The following is a 16,515-nucleotide window of genomic DNA, read 5'->3' as shown; positions in this document are numbered from 1 at the left end:
GCAAGTTTTTGTTTCACCCACTTTCCAGAAGATAATACTGGGGAAAAAGATATAGTCAGTATGTATAAGACAACCTAAATCTTATTATGGAGATAAATGCATTTAATAAAAAGACATAAGAAGAGTCTATGATGAGAATGAAAATAATCAGATGGAAGGGAAAAAATGATAACATCACTAGTGATACTTGACCAATTTCAATGTTTATTGAACTTTATTTCTTCTGAGCCAAATATTGTAATAATTGAAAGTATTATATAAATGATCATTTTATAAGGCCCAGGCCAAACTGAGAAAAATTCCCAATAACACTGAGAATATTTCTAATCAAATATATAATCAGTCTGATGTGTTCTACATTCTTCCCCAAATACTGGGTAATGTAAGTCGTATCCCAGTTTAATAAGGCATTTGACCAGTGTTTATGAGTTATAATGTAGGGGTGCCAGGGTGGTTTAGTCAGAGCTCATGAGTTTGGAGCCTGTTTCGGATTCTGTGTCTCCCTCTCTCTTGGCCCCTCCCCTGCTTGCACTCTGTCTCTTTCTCTCAAAAATAAACAGTAAAAAATTAAAAAAAAATTTTTAATTATAATGTAGTAAACAGGATTCAGTGTTTGTAATCTCATTATTATTATATTTAATAGGTCTCTTTCTAACTAATAAACAGTATACACACCATGTTAGAGGGATCAATACAATATTCCAGGATCATAAAAAGAATCCTGTTATTGGAATCTACTTACATCAAAATTATATTTCACTTGTTTTTATGTAGATGTATGTATGTGGATAAATGCTTAATAATAACAAAAGAAACACATGATAATGATTATTTTAAAAAGTTACAGATTATAAAGTTTAAATGAAAGGGCTAATTTTTTAATCATTTGTTTAAAATCTCTTTGAGAGTCTTCCTTGGGGCACCTGGGTGGCTCAGTTGATTAAGTGACTGACTTGATTTTGGCTCAGGTCATGATCTCACAGTTTGTGAATTCAAGCCCTGCATCAGGCTGTGCACTAACAACACGGAACCTGCTTGTGATTCTCTCTCTCCCTCTCTCTCTGCCCCTCCCCTGCTCGCTCTTTCTCTCTCACACTAAATAACCTTTAAAAAAAATTAAATGAAATCATCTTGAGAAATCTGACTTGAAGATTGTGAAAAATATTAATAGGTTATAGTTGACTAAGACTGACAACTGTGCCACGAAATATTGAGTATACATAATGAAAATATCATGAATTTGGCAGTCATGCAGAGTTTTGTGTTAAGAGTTCTGGTCTCTCGCCTGACTTTCTGTGCTGCCATTGCATTATCTGTAGCACTCTGGGCTTCTGTTTCCTAACTGGTAAAATTGGCAGAAAAATATTTGGTTTGCATTGGTTTTCTAGCTAAAATGAACAAATAGAAGGATTCCAGGACAATGTCTTTTTTCATGTTAGGATCAACTAAGTATTACTTTTCTTCCTTACTTCGTATAAGAAATAATTTGAACTGAAATCACACTAATAGTGTAGAAATCAAAAGAGATAACAAGTGCATGTATCTCTGTAGTGACTAGTATATTCAAATACAAGTAATAAAAGTTCAGAACTGGACACAGAATGTACAGAACAGAAGAGAACTTAGTGGAAGCATGAGTATTAAATGACTTTGTGAAGACTATGCAGAAGACAGGTGAGTCTGTAGTGCTCCATCAGAAAGGCCAGTAATGCCTTGCAGCTCCCGGGGCTTGGTTCTGTGACAGCACTAGAAAAAACAGGACTGTCTGAGAAATGAGTAACTATACTTGAGAAAGTGAGACATCGGCTAGAAAATTACATTTCAGGATGACATTGAGAAGGCTGCTGGACTAGATAAATTCTAAGATCCATTTTGCCTATAACACCAGATATTTTAGCAAAAGCTTACCTGGCCTTATGACTGAATCGAATTGTGAATTCAAGGAGTGGCAACGAGTTTTATTGTACATGGATGTTACAAAGTTGGGTTTTTCTGCTTTGTTTTGAACAAATTTGTGAAATTCATGACTTGATTGAGAATAAGGGCTTTGTGTTGGGTTGCATAGTTTTGCCTAGTGTTACTAAGTTTTTTTCACTCTAAATTATAACCTGAATGTTTTCTAATGTGATATTTTGGGGTCTTCCAGTTTTGTTTTCCATTTGTTGCCAGATTTGATTGTGATGATCTTGCCAGAAAACTTTTGCCCTAAAAAGGAGGATTGCTTCCACAAAAGACAGAGAGCAGCAGTACTATGGGACCAGCCAATAAATCTCAAACATCTCCAGACACCTTCTTGCTGATGGGCATCCCAGGACTAGAGCACCTGCATATCTGGATTGGGATTCCCTTCTGCTCCATGTACATGGTGGCTGTGGTGGGGAATGTGACCATCCTGGCCGTGGTGAGGGCAGAGCGGAGTCTCCATGAGCCTATGTTCCTCTTTCTGTGCATGCTGTCCGTCACTGACCTGGTCCTCTCCACATCTACACTGCCTCGCATGCTCTGTCTCTTCTGGCTTGGAGCGCGTGACATTGCCTTTGATGCTTGCCTGGCTCAAATGTTCTTCATCCATAGCTTTACTGCTATGGAATCGGGTTTTTTCCTGGCCATGGCCTTTGACCGTTACGTGGCCATTTGTCATCCGCTGCACCATACCACGATTCTCACCCATGCTCGCATTGCCAAAATGGGAGCTTCTGTGGTACTCCGGGGAGTGGCCTTCTTTTCCCCACATCCTATCCTGCTCAGGCAGCTGCCCTACTGCAGAACACGAGTCATTACCCACACCTACTGTGAGTTCATGGCCGTGGTGAAGCTGGCATGTGTGGACACAGGAGCTACCAAACGTTACAGCCTCAGTGTAGCCTCTGTCATTGGTTCCTGCGATGGCTTTTTCATTGCTGTCTCTTATGCCCTAATCCTCCGTGCAGTCTTTCGCCTTCCATCACAGGAAGCAAGTTTTAAAGCTCTAGGAACCTGTGGCTCTCATGTCTGTGTCATCCTTGTTTTCTACTCCACAGCTGTCTTTACCTTCCTCACTCACCGCTTTGGCCACAATGTGGCCCCCCAAATTCATATCTTTATTGCCAATATGTACCTTCTGGTACCACCTTTCCTTAACCCCATTGTTTATGGTATTAGAACCAAAAAAATTCGAGACCATGTCCTTAGTTCTCTAAAGGTAAAAGTCACTTGATTATCCTGGAATTGTTTGCAGAGATGGTATCATAATCAGAAGGGAAGTAGGGAAATAATTGATCCCATTTTTATAAATGACATGGAATTTTCTCCCACTGAAATCAGACATTTTCACAGAGAAGAGTGACCACACCTAATAGAAATTCCACAATTGTAGTGAAACTAGAGGGCGTGAGACATTTTGTGCACACATGGATTTTAAGGAGCTTCCTTAAAGCTTTTTTAATTGGAAAGCAGTCCCTTTCTGCTCCTTGCTGCTACTGATCTGTGTTGTAACTGGGGGTGGTAGTTTATTTTCAAGTAGGCGTGATTTAAAAAAAAAGTGAAAAAGCCCATGAGAACTTCAAAAATTCCATGTAAAGTATTTGCAATTGAAAATTTAATGATCACTATCAATATTCTACAGAAGAGGCAATATAATAGGATTGATGTCTTTTTAATACAGGACATAGTAATTGTGTATTTTAGTCACAAGAATGGACACACACAAGACAAGTTGCCAAGCAGACATGTGGAAATGTTCAATAGTGCAGTAATCAAGCCCACAGAATTTTTAAACATATTGCTCATAGAATATTCTGTCTCCACAAAGCATAACTTGTGCCTCTTATTGTTTTGTTATCTAAACTAAGACTGGGTCTCTTAAAGATATTCTCTTTACCGTCATCACAAATTATCCTGAAACCAGAAACAACTTTATGCTTGATGGTATGTATCTACTTGGGAATTTGCCCAGAGCTTAGGCCCAAGCCCACTGAACTAGATACAGATATTACATGTGCTTGCTAAAGGAGGTATCTATTATTATAAATAACTCAATTAATACATTTTTAGTGATTATGCTCCTGGTGATAATTAAAAATAAAATTATTAAAAAAGATATAAGTATTTTACTGGTAAAAGTCTGAATATTTTCTCCTTAAAAAATATGATTCCTTCACTTCTTGGCTTGTACAAAATGGAAATTACTCCAGAGTCACTCAATAAACACATGCTGAATTTCCTTGAATTGATGTTCTCTTTTGTGGTTTTCCATTTGTAAAGTATTGTTTGTACCTTCTTTCTTCTGTTTAGTATAGGAGCTTCTTAGAAGTAAATATCTGGGCCGCTTCTCTGTATTCCTTTTCCTTAGACTCTGTTGCAATGTTGTTCAAGCTTTTATAATTTTCAATTTGGGATATTTCAACAGTTGCCACTGATATGTTCAAAGCATTAGCTTTTAATTACTATGTCTAATACATCCTTTACATTGAGATCATAGTTATCCTCATAAAAATTTAGAAAACAAACAGAATTGATATGTCAGACCCGTGTAAGCACCAGAATAGCAAAGCAAAACTTAATGAAATTCTTTTCTGCTCCTTCTCTTCTCATTCTTATATATCATTTGAACTGGTCCTGTTCATAAAGTCCCCCGCCTTCATTCAAACAATACGTCTCTCCATATCTTCATGTTTTGCTTAGAATGTTTCTCTCCTACCCATTCTCTTTGTCACCTGGGAAGAACTTAATTATCCTTCAAGATCCAGCTCTTGTTTAAACTCCCCCACCTTATCAGAAAGATTACATTTCTTTCCTCAAGTCAAATTAATTAAAAATTCCCCCCACCTCTATTGTAAAAAATGCCATGATAGATTTTAGTTAAATTCTTAATATGCCTTTTTCCAATTAAACTCTTGGTATGGTTTGGGGTTAAGTGCACTGGCTCTAGAAGCAGAGTGCTGAGTTCATTATTCATCTCTGTCACTTTCTATCTGTGTGCTCACAGGCAAGTTGTCCAAACTTTCTGGACCTTGTTGTCAAAATTAATAAAATGAGGGTTGTAAGATTTCTTGCCCCGTAGAATTTTAAGGATTAAATGAATGAAAGCATGTAAGACTCTTAACATAGTTAACATCGTGGATTATCATAACAAGTATAATTTTGTGTATTTATTATATGTCAGATTTGCAAGACATAGGTGTGCATTTATATGTATATATGTGTGTGGGTAAATGTATACATTGATACATATACATGCAATTTAAATTATATAATTATCATCATAATCACTAGATTATTAGTCTTGATTTTACATATGAGTAATTTAGACTCAGAGAGATTAAATAATTTGCTCATAGTCAAATATTGACTAAGTGGTATAGTCTGGATTTAAACAAAAATGACAGTAATTAATCCCACTTTAAAATCCGTTTACTTTTATTTTATTTATTTTTTTATTTTATTTTAAATTCCAGCACAGCACACAATGTTATATCTGTTTCAGGTGTACAATATAGTGATTCAGTAATTCTATAGATTACCCAGTGATCATCATGACATGTGTCCTCTTTAATCCCATCACCTATTTAACCCATCCTTCCACCCATCTCCCCTCTGGTAACCATCAGTTTGTTCTCTATAGTTAAGAGTCTTGTTTCTTGGTTTTCCTCTCCTTTTTTTCCCCTTGTTTGTTGTTTCTTAAATTCCACATATGAGTGAAATCATATGGTATTTGCCTTTTTATGACTGACTTGTTTCACTTGGCATCATATTCTCTAGCTCCATCTATGTCATTGCAAATGGCAAGATTCATTCCTTTTTATGGCTGAGTAATATTCCATTGTGTATATATACCTCATCTTCTTTATCCATTCATCAGTTGGTGGATATTTGGGCTCCTTCCATCATTTGGCTATTGTAAATAATGCTTCTATAAACATAGGGGTGTGTATATCCTTTTGAATTAGTGTTTTTGTATTTTTTGAAATCCCATTTACTTTTTATCTATAGCACCTCCAAGTGTCCTGTGAACCTATGTGTTCAGTGAATGATTCTGAAGGAATGAATAAAGCAATAAGATATTTGAATTCACATTTCCTGTATTTTAGAACTCCCGATCATGTGATAGTTGTAATTAAGGGACCTGGACTAAAGCCATAAGGATATCTTTCAATGATCTTTTTTTGTAAGATAATGGAGAGTAATGACAGTGACAGTAGAGACAGATCTCTCCCAGTCTAAAGAGAAAAGACATCTTAAGGAAACGTAAACTCTGAGACTATTGCCATTATGTTGGATGTTTCCTTAAGACAAATTATTAAGTCTGGACCTTCTTGCTACATTTTTGTTATTTGGAATACTATGAACCATAGAATTTAATTATAATATATCCCCTGACAAGTATCAGCATTGCTTACATGTTAGGTTTGGAAATAAAAACTAAGGAGTTAGTACTCACAGATTATAACCAATGGATGGCAAATAAGAAATGTCCAACAATAACAAACACAAAACTAAATCTAAATCTTCAAAGATTCTGAATTGAATTCTAGTTAAAGGAAGGAAGATATACAACTTATTCATATATTCATGCATCAAAAAATGATGGAGTGGCTAAAATGGGCCAGATTGTGCTAGGTCCTGAGAAGAGGTGAGCAAAACACAAGTGCATGTCTCAGGGACTTTACATTCTGGGGAAATGTAATGTGAAATAATTAAATGATGCTCAAATGCATAATTACACTGGATACTAAGGGCTGTCAAGTAGAAACAAAGATTTCTGTAAGTGCACATAACATGGGGTTTTTCTCTAGTCTAAGGGAGTCAAGGAAAGCTTCCTTAAAAATGATATTTGAGGGGCGCCTAGGTGGCTCAGTTGGTTGGGCTTCCGACTTTGGCTCAGGTCATGATCTCCCAGTCCGTGGGTTTGAGCCCCGCATCAGACTCTGTGCTGACAGCTCAGAGCCTGGAGCCTGCTTTGGATTCTGTGTCTCCCTCTCTCTGCTCTGCCCCTGCTTGCACTCTCTCTCACTCACTCTCTTTCGCTCTCTCTCTCAAAAATAAACATTAAAAAGAAAATTAAAAAAAAACATATTTGAATGTCAAGTGGGAGTTAAGCAGCTGAGAAAAGAAAGATTATGAAATGGGACTGGTGATGTTACAGGGAAAGAGAACAGGATATGTGACCATGTGTGGGTGGATCTTTAGATAGGAAGTGGCACCATATGTTTGAAAACTTGGAGAGAGTCCATTTTGTGGGCTGAAGGACAGAGAGTGAAGTGAAGAGTGGATGCCTGGGGCTGAGGATTCTCAGTTTTATCCTAAAAATGAGAGGAAGACTGTGAACATTTTATGCACAGGAGTGACATCATGTTTGTGTTTTTAAAAGATCATTGTGGGGGCACGTGGATAGCTTAGTCCATTAAGCATCCAACTTCGACTCAGGTAATGATCTCATGGTTTGTGAGTTCCACCCCACATGGGGATTTCTGCTGTCAGCACAGAGCCCATTTCAGATCCTCTGTCCCCTTCTCTCTCTTGCACATGCACACTCTCTCTCTTTCTCTCCCCCTCTCAAAAATAAGGAAACATACAGGGAAAATAAAAAGACCATTGTGACTACAGTGAGGAAAATGTTTTGCGACAAAGAATGGAAGAAAGGAATGCAAAAGGCCTCTTAGAACATTATAAAAGTTTTTGAGGACAATATGATAATAATTTGATCCACGTTGGTAGCAATCATGATAGAAAGAATTAAATTTATTTGAGTACCCTGAGTATACTTTAGGCTAGGAGAAAATGGCTTAATGAAGACTTTGCTCACAGGTTGCAGGACTGTTGGTTACCCTTCAGGTGTTATTATAGGCCTAGAGTCTAGAGTGGAGACCTGTGGGGGCAGGGGAAGAGTGTGTGCATTTATTCATATGTAAACATTGGAAGACCTGCAATTCACCAGGCACTGGGGAAATAACAGTGAACAAACAAGATCCAGTCACTATCATTAGGATCTTTATATTTGACCACCAGCAAAACAGTTAACAGATTTTCCCTCTCTTTACCATTTACTCTCAGATTGAGCTTCTGACTTCTGCCAAAGGTCTTTCTGAAACTCAGTCTCTCCTAAACCCAGTATTGTGCTTTTTTAAAAATTTTTTTATAGAGCTCCTCTCTTGTTCTTACTTTAATCTCGCTCCTTTATGTTTCTTTTTATATATCTTACTTACCTAACAAGGGCCTTATTTAGTCACTTAAGATGTATTTCAGTGAATACATTTTTTGAAGCATAACTAACATACAGTTATATTAGTTTCTGGTGTACAGTATAATGATTCAGAAATTCTGGGAGCGCCTGGGTGGCTCAGTCTGTTAAGCGTCCGACTTCAACTCAGGTCATGATCTCATAATTAGTGGGTTTGAGCCCCAAATCAGGCTCTCTGCTATAAGCAAAGAACCCACTTTGGATCCTCTGCCCTCCTCTGTCCCTACCCCTCCCCTGCTTGGGCTCTCTCTCTCTCTCTGTGTCTCTCTCAAAAATTGATAAATAAACTTAAAAAAAATTCTGTACACTTCTCAGGGCTCATCAAGATAAGTGTGCTCTTAATCCCCCTTTTTTTCCCAACTTTTTGTGGATTTTAATTGCATCTAGGAAATCAAGACTCCTAATTTTAGTTTAAGTTTTGCTTATAGAGGTCCCAAAGTCACTGGAAATGAAAATGATTTCAACTATTGGTTTGGAAGCAAGCTGTAGCAATTTTAAAATGCTTATAGCTTCACACACATCTGCCTTCTGTTACTCCAGGTGTGCTTTAATTTCCATCCTAAATGATTCTCCAGCCCTTACTCTTTCTCTCTAGGGTTTCTAAACCTTATCAACAGTTAGATTTACAGTGCTCCTTAATATCTGCTCTTATTCGTACGTGGTATCCTTAGTGATTGGCTCTAGGATTTGTTTTCCAGAATATCCAGGCTAAATAAGGCACTTTGCCAACAGAGAGGCCAGTAGGGATCCCCAAGGACCAGAACAAACAGCATAAATCTGCCTTTTATTCTGGTCATCAGCAGATCTTCCCCATACCTTCAGTAAATGAATGCTTTGCTGCTCCCAGTCCCACTGTGACTAGACTCACAACCATCTACAGGTACTACTTACTCTAGGAAAAGAGAGGAAAAGGAGGGAAAAGAGTAGAAAATCCTGGGATGCAAGGTCATGGAGGGAAAAAGAGATTCTCTTTTAATCCACATACTACCATCACCAGCCCTTGTAAGGCCATGGTTGGAATCTACAATCTTTAGGATACCCAGTGACACTCTTCAGAAAATAAGTATATTTCTAATTTTTATGTCTAAATTGGTGGTGTCTTTACTTATGATTAATGTTGATATAGTTGTTCCTGGCAACTGTTCATGATTGCTCAGACAGAACTTTACCATGTTGTTAAAACTCTGTAATGTCCTAATGTCCCCATCACATGGAGAAATTTTATCTACATTATTCTTCATGGTTCATAATTCAATTTCTACCTGAAAACTCCAATTGATAGTGAGCTTCTGGTGTCACAGGACTGTCTTTTCTATTTGAATTTGTGATAGGATCATTCCCCCTATTGGACTAAAATGCACCTTTAAAAATTTTTTAACATCCTTTATTTGGCCAGATATCTATTTCTGGTGACACTATTTTTTTTTTTTTTTGCTCTTTAGTATTTGAGGATAAAGTTATTTAGGGCCATCAAATATTCCTTTTTATGGTGTCAATTAAAGAGTATTCATTATCCTCGTTACAGTTCTTTCCAAGAAACAACCAAAAGAACATTACTTTCTCCATATCTCACTTAAAATTTGTACTTCTAGAAAAAGAAGAAAATTTGCATGTATAGAATATCAATACACTCAGAAAATTATGCCAGGATCGTTGCATGTTTTATACAATATTGATATTTAATCATGGATTTAATCCTCACTTCAAGCTTTGAAAGGTAAGCCTCATCCCAATTTTGAGATGAGGAAATGAGGCTTTGTCTTAAACAGCTTGATCAAGTCACTTAAGTGGCAGGACTGAGATTGTATCCCAGACATGTGTTTTCTCAAAGGCTTTGCTATTTTAACTATTCCAAGTTACCTTCGAGGAGGTCTGACTATCCTGTGGCTATCGTGTGCTTTTTGGCAAATGCAGTTGACACATGAAATACTTAGATCTCAATTTATGATGTATAAACATTACAGTGGTATGTTAGCAGATATGCCACTCTTATTGGGGGCTCTTCAAAATTTAAAATTTATACCTGAGACTGCTTCTCCCTTCTTCAGTGAGAGTAGCCTAGGATTATCTCCCTCCACACCTTAAGTAACTGAAGCTTTTGATCATTAGTTTATGCAGTATAATTATGATTATCACCATAAGCTACTGGAATATCCAGCATTTTAGGTGCAAATGATGCTGTGATTTCAAAATGTCCCTTGTTTCTTTCTCCCTAGGAATCAGACTGTTAGGAGTTCAGATTAGGGATGTCCTCTTGCAACAACTCCATTCCTCAACCCTTGACATTTGTCCTGGCTGGAATTCCTGGCTTGGAATCTTCCCATGGCTGGTTCTCTGTGCCTTTTTTCTTGGTATTTGTCATTACAATGATTGGGAATGCCGCCATCTTATGCATCATCTGGGTGGAGAAGAGTCTTCATGAGCCCATGTTTCTCCTCCTGGCCATGCTGTCTGTTGTTGACCTGTCCCTGGTCAGTGTCACTGTGCCCCGCATGCTAGGGATCTTCTGGATGAATGCCAAAGACATCAGCTTTAATGCCTGCCTCGCACAGATGTTTTTCATCCCTTCATTTTATGTCATGGAGTCTGGGATCCTCCTAGCCATGGCTTTTGACAGATTTGTGGCTATCTGGTACCCTCTGAGATATACAACCATCCTTGCTAACAACATACTTGTGAAGATGGCTCTGGCTGTCCTGACAAGGGCGGTGGCAGTGCTGACTCCAGCACCCATCCTGGCAAAAAGACTGGAAAGCTTCCAAACCCACATCATCTCTTACTCCTACTGTGCCTACATGGCTGTGGTACAGATAGCCTGTGGGGACATCTCCAACCACATTGTCTATGGCCTCATGGTTATTGTAACATCTGTGGGATTTGATTTGCTTTTTATCATTCTGTCCTATGGGCTGATCCTTCATGCTGTCTTTCGGATCCCCTCTTGGGAGGCAGGGGGCAAAGCTCTCAGTACATGTGGCTCCCATCTTTGTGTCATAGCTCTCTTTTATTCTCCTGTTGTCTTCTCTGTCCTGGCCCAGATTTTAGGCTACCATATGGCTCCCTATATCCAGATTATCATTGACAACCTCTACTTCCTAGTGCCTCCCATGGCCAACCCCTTGATTTATGGAGCCCGGACTAAGCAAATGCGGGAGCGGGTACTACGGATCCTCCGCTGTCATAGAAACTGAGGATGATATCTGAGGTGGACAGGATACCTGTGATATGGAGCTGGAAATCTTGTTAGGTTGAAGGTAGAGATAATGGTTGCCTGATTTGAGGCTTCCTGGGCAAAGGAATAGCAAAGGCAAGAGAAGGATTTGGTGAGTGTGGGCACATAATGGGGGGCATGTTCTCTCTGTCAGAATGTAGTTTTTATGAAACTCTCATGACCAGAACCTTCCCCAAATGTTTATGTAAGTTATAAAGTAGGAGATATTTTGTTGTTAATTCTATTATTTAATCCCATCAGAGAACATAAATTGTAATCTCATTTTTTTCAAATGATGTAAAAAATGAATTTAGTCATACATTCTCATGATCTATGGGCAAAAATAAGTATCCAAATTTTTTGTTGATTCCATGATTTTTCTTCCACACCTATGTTTTCAGATATTATACCAACATAAAATTATATATCATAAAAAACAATCCTAATGGGAATAAACATGTATAAATATCTATGATCATGTCTGAGTAATGAGCTCCTTTTTGGTCTGAATGGTTTTAATGCAGAAGAGTCATCTATAGAGAGTTACTATTGGTGTCTAAATATGGAACCAATATACAGTGGGTTGGACTTGGTAGGTAAGTATTTTACAAAGCTGGGGGGGGGGGCGGAGAAGGCCTTTAACAAAGTTATTTTTTCACTAGCTTCGTTTTCTCCCTTCCGCCTACCTGACCTCATATACTTTCACATATTCAAGACACCTGAATCTGTATCTTAAACTGTCTGTGTTCTAGAAAAAAAAAAAAAAAACACACAAAAAAACCCACATTATAATAGCCTTGTGAACAACTCTTCATATATACCCTCAACTTAAATCTTCCCAAACTAAACTCTTAGTCTCCTTCCTAGTTTGATTGTCCCTCTGCATTCCCCATTTTTTTCTTTTGACTTCAGTTAAATTAAATAAAAAAGCTTGAAATTACTTAGTTGTCTTTATTTCTTTTCCTTCATCCAACCAGTGACCAAGACATGCCTGCACATTTCCACTCTCTACTTCTCTACCTCATACTTTCATCAGTGTACTGCAGATTCTCCTTACTTTCCTATACCAAATCTCTCGCCTATCCAAAGTTGTTATTAGCACTGCCACACGTCTTTCCCAAGCAAATATCTCATTTTGTCCACTTAAATCTCCAGCAGCCTATTCCTCAAGACAAAGTCTAAACTCCCCAGCACTCAAGTTATTGCTTGAGTTGATGCCCATCTGCCTTGCCAGGTGCTTTCTTTTCACTAAATCATAATTAGGCATCAATCCAGCTAAAGCTGACTGCTTTATTTGAAAAGAAACAACACATTCCTTGCTACTTTAGCTCATTCTTAATGCTATTTTGGAGGCAGTTTCACTTGGTCTTTCTTACTCAAAATTCTTCCCATCTCACACTTCAATTTGTTTGCCTTAATGCCTGCCTTCAGATGATATCACTCATTTTCTGTATTGCCAGACACTAGGTTTCCTTGACCTGGCCTATAATTCAGATGCTGGTCTGCATGCCTTCCCATTACCCTCACACTGACGTTTCTTTAAGGTCCATGCCCAGAAACTGAATTTTGCACTGCACATAAGCAGATTGTAATCCTCCTTGTCTTAGTTTTTCAGAAACAGTATTGAACATCAACTCATAAGCCACGGGATAACCTATACATGAAAATCATACCCATCTTCTTATCTCTAATGTTCACAATTTAGATATCCCTAAGTCTAACTGGAACAAAATTACACAGATGACATTTATGTCACACAAATGATACAAATATACATGCTTTTTGTTTCATATACATGCTTCCGATCATCTTATTTGTCTATAAACCTCCCTTTCTCTCAGTCTGTCTCTGAAACATGTTATCGTATTCATACTTATACACATTCGTACACCATCCCTGAGAAACGCAAGCACTCAAAAGCACATATATGTACACGTGTATCTGACGTACATATTAATTACATCCATAAATATGCAAAACCACTATTAAACTCCTTGCAGTTTGCCTGAACAAGTTTTCAGAGACCTAACTTTGCTCAGATAAATTAACGACTCCTCTCCGAATGCCCCTACCACATGCTGTTTATCATTTTCTGGGACTCATTTTATGCAATAATTCCTATGTAAGCCTTCCTTGACCTTCCCTCTCTTCTTTTTCTCTACTCTCTATTGGGTTCATTTTCAGTGGTCTCCAGTGTCACTCAATCCTTCCTTAATTGTAACACATGATTGTAACATATGACAATTGCCTCTTTACATGATCTTTTTCTACACTAAAATTAAATATATAATATTATAGTGAAATCTCTTCGACTCCATTTCTGAATATTATTTAGGGCATGTTGTTTCACCTTCAGTGTACCATTGGTGTTCCCTCAAATATAATTCCCCTTCTCAATTGTTATAATTAATTTAGCTAGGCTATAAACAACTCCCAAATTAAGATTTTGGGATTGTTTGGGCTCAATACTCTCATTTCATTTTTCTCTCATGGTTGCGTGACAAAAAGGGTTGCGTGGGGCTAGAATCTTGTGAAGAGTCGGTGAGAATGGACATCCAGTGTGGCTTCTTCATGGACAAGCCTGGTGCCATAGTGCTCCTCCCCCTAGGCTCTCTCTCCATAAAATTAGCCTGGGTTTCTTACCTGGTGTTTCAGGGCTTCATGAGGTAAAGACCAGAAGCTGCTGGACCAGATATGGTCTATACCCAAGATTTAGACAGCATCACTTTTGTAGTATCTTATTGCTCAAAGCAGTCAAAGGATTTGACCAAATCAAGGGGTTGGAAAGTAGACTCACTATTGATGATTAGATTGCAGAAAAACATTGAGTTTAGAAAATACTGTTATAGCCATCTTTGACAGGTCCAGTCTGGCATAGTTTGTTCTCTGTCTACAACAGTTCACATCCCTTTCATTAGCAGCATATACTTAACATCTCCTCTAAAATTCCAGGCCTCATCCTATTATGATATCGGTCCAGAATTTCATCATCTAAATCATATCCAGATGTAGGTGAGGCTTCAAAGGTTTGGTTCCTTAGATATAGTTCTTTGAGTACAATTTCCTTTTTCTATGAATATCTATTAACTGAAGAGATAAGTCTTCTGCCTCTTACACTGCCAACATAGAATGTTAGTACAGCAATAAGAAAACTGTAAAAACATTCCCATTCCAAAAGAGGAAGAAAGATGGAGCATGGGAGTCGCTGGTCCCTAGCAGGCTAAAATCTAAGGCACACATTCTCAGCTTCTTGATTAAGTTCTTACCCTGCTCCATGAGGATAATTCTGTTTCTTTGTGGTTCTTGGCTTTACCTTCTGAGACCTAGACCCCGTACTCTGTATCATCACTCATTTTCTAAAAGAAGTGGACCACATTTTCATTTTATCTTCCTAAGCCTATAGTTTGGGGACTCTAGTGGTTCTTTTCATTTTGAGATGCCTGCACTTTTCAATCTAACCAGGCAGTTCTTCTGACTAGTAAAAGATCTTGAAAGTGCATACTTTTATCCAGAAGCTAGCTCATGCTTTAAGAGTATATAATGTCTAGAGAAAAAGTGAATAAGAAACAATTTTGTGTTCAAACTCAGAAATACCTGAGGCTTCTGTGGCTGTTATGAGTAGTGTTTGAAAGTTAAACCACTTACTTCTTTAACTCATTTTTCTCTATACATATTTTATTACAAGTGGCATTGTCAACATTATCTGGAAGTTTCCTTCCTCTTTTATTTTCTACCTTAAAAAAAGTTCCACCATCCACAGATACCTTTATTCTCTGGTACACAATGACAATTCTGTCATTCTATTTAATGCCTTCATTAACAGTCTTATTGGTACCCTTCAAGATTCTGTCCGTCCACTCAAAGCCAGTGCTTCGTATTCTAGGGGTTTCTGTTATTGCAGAATCTAGTTGTTAACATCATTTTTCATATGTATGTATGTATATGTGTGTGTGTGTGTGTGTGTATTATTGTTTATTTATTTTTGAGGGGAGGAAGGGGCAGAGAGAGGGGAACAGAGAATCTGAAGTGGGCTCCACGCTGACAGCAGCAAGCCTGATGTGGGGCTCGAACTCATGAACCACAAGATCATGACCTGAGCCGAAGTCAGACACTCAACTGACTGAGCCACCCAGGCATCCCTTTATATTTTAACTGGTGATGTGCAATATAACACTGCAAAACTTAGTGGCTTTAAATGGTATTTTATGATTTTTTTTTCTCTCAAGGTACTGTTGATTGTCTGGACTCATCTGTGTAGTTCTCACTTGGGAGTCTCTCAAGCAGTTGCAGATAATGTTTAGAACAGGAATCTAAGACTGGGTACTCAAGCCTTCTTCATTCGTATGTTAGGCATTGCAGTCTACCTCCACACTGACTCCTGTTCCATCGGATTAGAATTAGGTGGGTTCTTACATGGTGGCATGAAAACAGAAAAGGTTGTGGTATTAGTTAAGGTCTCTACCAAGACCTGGCACAGATTGTTTTCTGTTGTATTCATGGCAGATGAAGGGCCTTAAATATATCAGGGTATAGGGAAGAGTCCATTCTTGACTGAGGAGTGGCAAGAGCACATAACAGAAAAGTGTGTGATGTGGAAGATACGGTTATTAGCCATTCTTGGAAGATAGAATTTGCCACACTCAACTTTTCTTTCACTTCCATCATAAATGATTTTTCAGTTTCTACCTCTTCTCAATGGTTCCATATTATGTTCCTAAACATTTCTATCATTGCTCACCAATGATGATTTTCTAGTGCTTCCCATATTAGGTCTCATACATATAATCAGTCTACTCTCGATTTTGTGAATTAGTTTTATTCTCTAGAAATTCCAAGGCAGCCAAGGTGTTTTGGATACAGAGATTTATAGGGATTCATGACAGCCAGGGCACACCAGCACACATCTATTCCTTTCCAAGGCAACATGCCTAATTCTATACAATAGCAATTTTCTTCCCATAACTCAAAAAATTAGCTTCCCTTCTGATTCCTGCTCTATTGAGAAAAGACTCTGAAACAACTTTAGCTTCTATTCTAGAAAAAAAAAGTTGGATTGGGTACAGTTATGGAATGTAAAGTCATATGG

General features: G+C 37.9%; 2 protein-coding genes across 2 annotated transcripts; both read left to right on the top strand.

Moving 5' to 3' along the window:
* Positions 1-1,042: 1,042 nt before the first annotated feature.
* LOC101085238 (olfactory receptor 52D1-like) lies at positions 1,043-5,653 on the top strand. The gene has a single exon (XM_003992844.4). It carries the CDS (start codon positions 2,252-2,254, stop codon positions 3,194-3,196), a length of 945 nt encoding a protein of 314 aa, XP_003992893.2. The 5' UTR covers positions 1,043-2,251; the 3' UTR covers positions 3,197-5,653.
* A 2,806-nt stretch (positions 5,654-8,459) lies between these two features.
* LOC101084988 (olfactory receptor 52D1-like) lies at positions 8,460-12,041 on the top strand. The gene has a single exon (XM_045038820.1). It carries the CDS (start codon positions 10,465-10,467, stop codon positions 11,407-11,409), a length of 945 nt encoding a protein of 314 aa, XP_044894755.1. The 5' UTR covers positions 8,460-10,464; the 3' UTR covers positions 11,410-12,041.
* Positions 12,042-16,515: the final 4,474 nt, after the last annotated feature.

This window comes from Felis catus, chromosome D1 (genome assembly GCF_018350175.1).
Source record: "Felis catus isolate Fca126 chromosome D1, F.catus_Fca126_mat1.0, whole genome shotgun sequence".
Classification (NCBI taxonomy): Eukaryota; Metazoa; Chordata; class Mammalia; order Carnivora; family Felidae; genus Felis; species Felis catus.
This window is presented reverse-complemented; position numbering and strand designations above follow the sequence as displayed.